The sequence below is a fragment of the Falco biarmicus genome, chromosome W (genome assembly GCF_023638135.1).
Source record: "Falco biarmicus isolate bFalBia1 chromosome W, bFalBia1.pri, whole genome shotgun sequence".
Lineage (NCBI taxonomy): Eukaryota > Metazoa > Chordata > Aves > Falconiformes > Falconidae > Falco > Falco biarmicus.
In genome coordinates, this window is record NC_079310.1 from 5,530,293 (window position 1) to 5,533,468 (window position 3,176).

General features: G+C 51.0%; 1 protein-coding gene across 1 annotated transcript; it reads right to left on the minus strand.

Annotated features, from left to right (window-relative positions):
- Positions 1-905: 905 nt before the first annotated feature.
- LOC130142151 (integrator complex subunit 6-like) lies at positions 906-2,967 on the minus strand. The gene is given in 4 exon segments (XM_056323635.1): positions 906-1,521; positions 2,231-2,308; positions 2,509-2,570; positions 2,573-2,967. Coding segments are annotated over 4 exon segments (324 nt in total). The 5' UTR covers positions 2,598-2,967; the 3' UTR covers positions 906-1,362.
- Positions 2,968-3,176: the final 209 nt, after the last annotated feature.

The following is a 3,176-nucleotide window of genomic DNA, read 5'->3' on the forward strand; positions in this document are numbered from 1 at the left end:
AGAACAGCTATTTGCAAGTAGTGAGTCAAAACAGTCATGACAACTCAACTGCCCACTTGATTGAGTAGCTGAGCACTGCTGGTTCACTTAGAACAAATTATTTGACATGGGTTTAATTAGAATGTTATAATTATCAGTAGCAATGGGAAAGAGCAAGTATTTCATCTGTGCGCCTACTATGGTGTTTCAAAAAACATATAGCTCATTTAACTAAAAAACATCAGAAAATGGGGAAGATTAGCACACAGATGTATAAGAGGACAGCAGATGGTAATAGACAAAAAAAAATAACCATGTGTGGAACTAGCAGGTTTTGGGTTTGTTGTTTGGTTGTTGTTTTTTTTTTAATAAGTTTCATCACTAAACTGGCATTTTAAAAATGTTTAGGCTTGCTTGATCTCATCTAGTGGCAAAGCCATAAAATGCAATATGAGAGACTGAAATTTCCTTTCCAAACAAACATGTCATGTTATCACATAGACTCTACCTAGACTGGAAAGGGGAGGGGGAGAAAGGGGATTTATTTTCACAACCACATTCCCATGTTAAATACCAAGAGCAGTAACTAATCCTCAGATAGAGGAAACATTACATTAGAACAACAAAAAAGGGGAGATTCAAGCTGGTACATCCCACGTGAAAAATACACTATATACTTTGCCCAATACTAATAAGGTCCTTTATGCAAAACAAATCCAGGGTTTGATCCAGTGCCAGAAAGAACCGCATACGCTTCCTAAAGCACACGTTTAACCTAGAGTTGCTGTCTTTTAGCAACTCATACTACTGAGCCCAACCCAAGAAAAAGTCCTGCTTTAAAGTGATAGCTGCAAAACAGACATTAGAAAAGCACAGCTTCTCAAGGCTCTGATACCTGTATTTTTATAAACCTGCCTGTTGTATGTAGTGAAAAGTTGTGGTAAGCTCACTGGAAAGAAAGCATTTTGAAAGAGTTGTGCTCCATTCCGTACTTTTGGACATGCAGTGTTGTTAGTAAAAAGGCTCATCTCCCAACTGTACTTATTTGATTATATAGTACTGTATTAGAGAAAGCAAAGCTTTCATGACCCCACCAGGCTCACCAGCTAAGGTTCTGAAACGTAGACTGGATACAAAAAAAGAAACAGTTTATATTAGAAGGTCAACTTGAAGGCTACCTCACAGTATAAAAACTGAGTAAAATTACAAAAAAAAAGGTTGGCTACCAAACTATAGTCATCAAGTGTGTTTCTTCAAACTATCTGAGCATTGCTTACTTATGAAGACCCCATACTGCATATTTCATGACGATGCCACTTTGATAACTAGCTAATTGGTGTCTCTAGGTAGTTTGTGGTTTACGATTTTTCTGCCTATTAATAGTCAACCTCCCTGCCCACAGTTGTCTATGCCAGTTACTAATCTATTTAAGTTTAATAAATCAAAAGCTGTCCTTAGGGACTTGCCAAGTGTCGTAAGTCCTTCTGCCTGAAGGTTTTTCAGTTCATTCATAAACATTGCATGGTTTTTCTTCCAGCCAGCCTGAAAAGAAAAATGTGAGAAGACTTATTCTCCAGATATGAGCTCCACTTTCCTGTTAGGCTACAAAGTGCCTTCCTTGCTGCATGCTGCTCACCACAAATGCTAACAAAACACCTTTGAAGTTACTGATATTTAGTGTCGTTCCATGAAGCCTGAAAAGACGTCCTTCTCTTAAACCTCAGAGCTCCTCATGTATAAAATGAAGATTTTTGATTTGTTCCACGGGGTAAGTTTCTGTGAAGTCACCGACGCACAAACCTTATAGCTATTTACGTAGCTCTCCCACAGCCTTTCCCAGATGGAAGCCAACTGCGAAGCGACCTCCAACAGGTTCACCGTCCTGTGGACCACCGCCCCCTCCCTCCCCACCCCCCTGCGCGGCGGGGCTGAGGGAAGTGCCGTCCCCTTCCGAGTCCGGACTCTCCGGGCTGAAGTCGGTCCTTCCCCCGCTCGCCCCTTCCAAGCTGAACTCTCCTTGTCACTTCTTCCAACTTGAATAAATATCCCCCACAGTTCATTGCTGCTCACACACACCACACAGGGAAAAATGTCGGCCATGTTGATGTCAGCGCCGCCGCCGCCAGAGCCCGTGTGTGCGGAGCTCCCCCTGCCCGCCGGCAGCCCAGGCGAGGCGGGCGAGGGGCGGCCGCCGGCAGCGGCCCGCGGCGGCGCAGGAGGCCGGGGGTGGGGTGGGGGAAGCGGGGGTTACCTTGATAGCGTAGGGAGGCTCCTCGAAAGTGACCAGCATGTACCTGTTTCCCCTGCCGGCCGGGTCCCGGGCTCGGAGCTGCGGCGCGGGGGACAAAGCAGAGGGTGAGCCGAGAGGCGGCGGCGGCGCCCCCCCAGCTCGGCTCGCCACGGCGCGGTCCTGCCCTACCCTCCCCTCCCTGCCCGCACACACACGCACTCCCGCCCGCCCTCGCACCGCGCCCCCGGCAGCCCCCCGCGCAGTCACTCTCGCTCTCTCTCGCAAAGCAGAGCCGGTACCTTCATGAAAGTCTCTACAGCGCCTTTGGCTACGTCCAGATCGGTGGTGTCCAGATGGGCGCGTCTATCAGGAAGAGTAAGATGGGCATAGTGCGGAGGGGCCGGCGGCCGGGCGGCTACATGGACAACGGGCGGGGGACTGAGGGGAGCACCGCAGGGCGGGAGGAAGATGGGGGACAGGAGAGGAGTAAGTGGCTGTGAGTGCTCTGCACGGGGAAGGGCGCCTCCCCGCTGCCCCTCTGCCGAGGCGGGGGGGAAGCCCTGTCTACCCTGCCCTCCTTTGTGTGAGGGGCCTGCTCAGCCCAACACAGGCTGGTTTACGAGGGAGAGACGGAGAGGGCTGCGCTGCTGCTAACTTTCTCCCCCCACCACCACCCGCCCTCCCCCACTTGATGTTACTCAGAAGTTTCAGGCGGAGCAGCCCAGCCCCACCACCCCAACACTGACTCTTTCTGACCGAGGCACTTCCTCGCTCGCCGCCCGCTTTAAAGGCAGCCTGGGCAGGTCGGGCCCCCCCCGAAGGACACGTCCCCGCCCCACGTGACCGCCTCCCCGCCCCACCATAGGGCTCCAGCAACCGCCTCATTAGCATATTCAAATTGCCGAGGAGGGGGGAGGGGGCCCCAGGAGCCGCTGAGGGAAATGGGTGGTGGGGAGAGCGGGCGGCG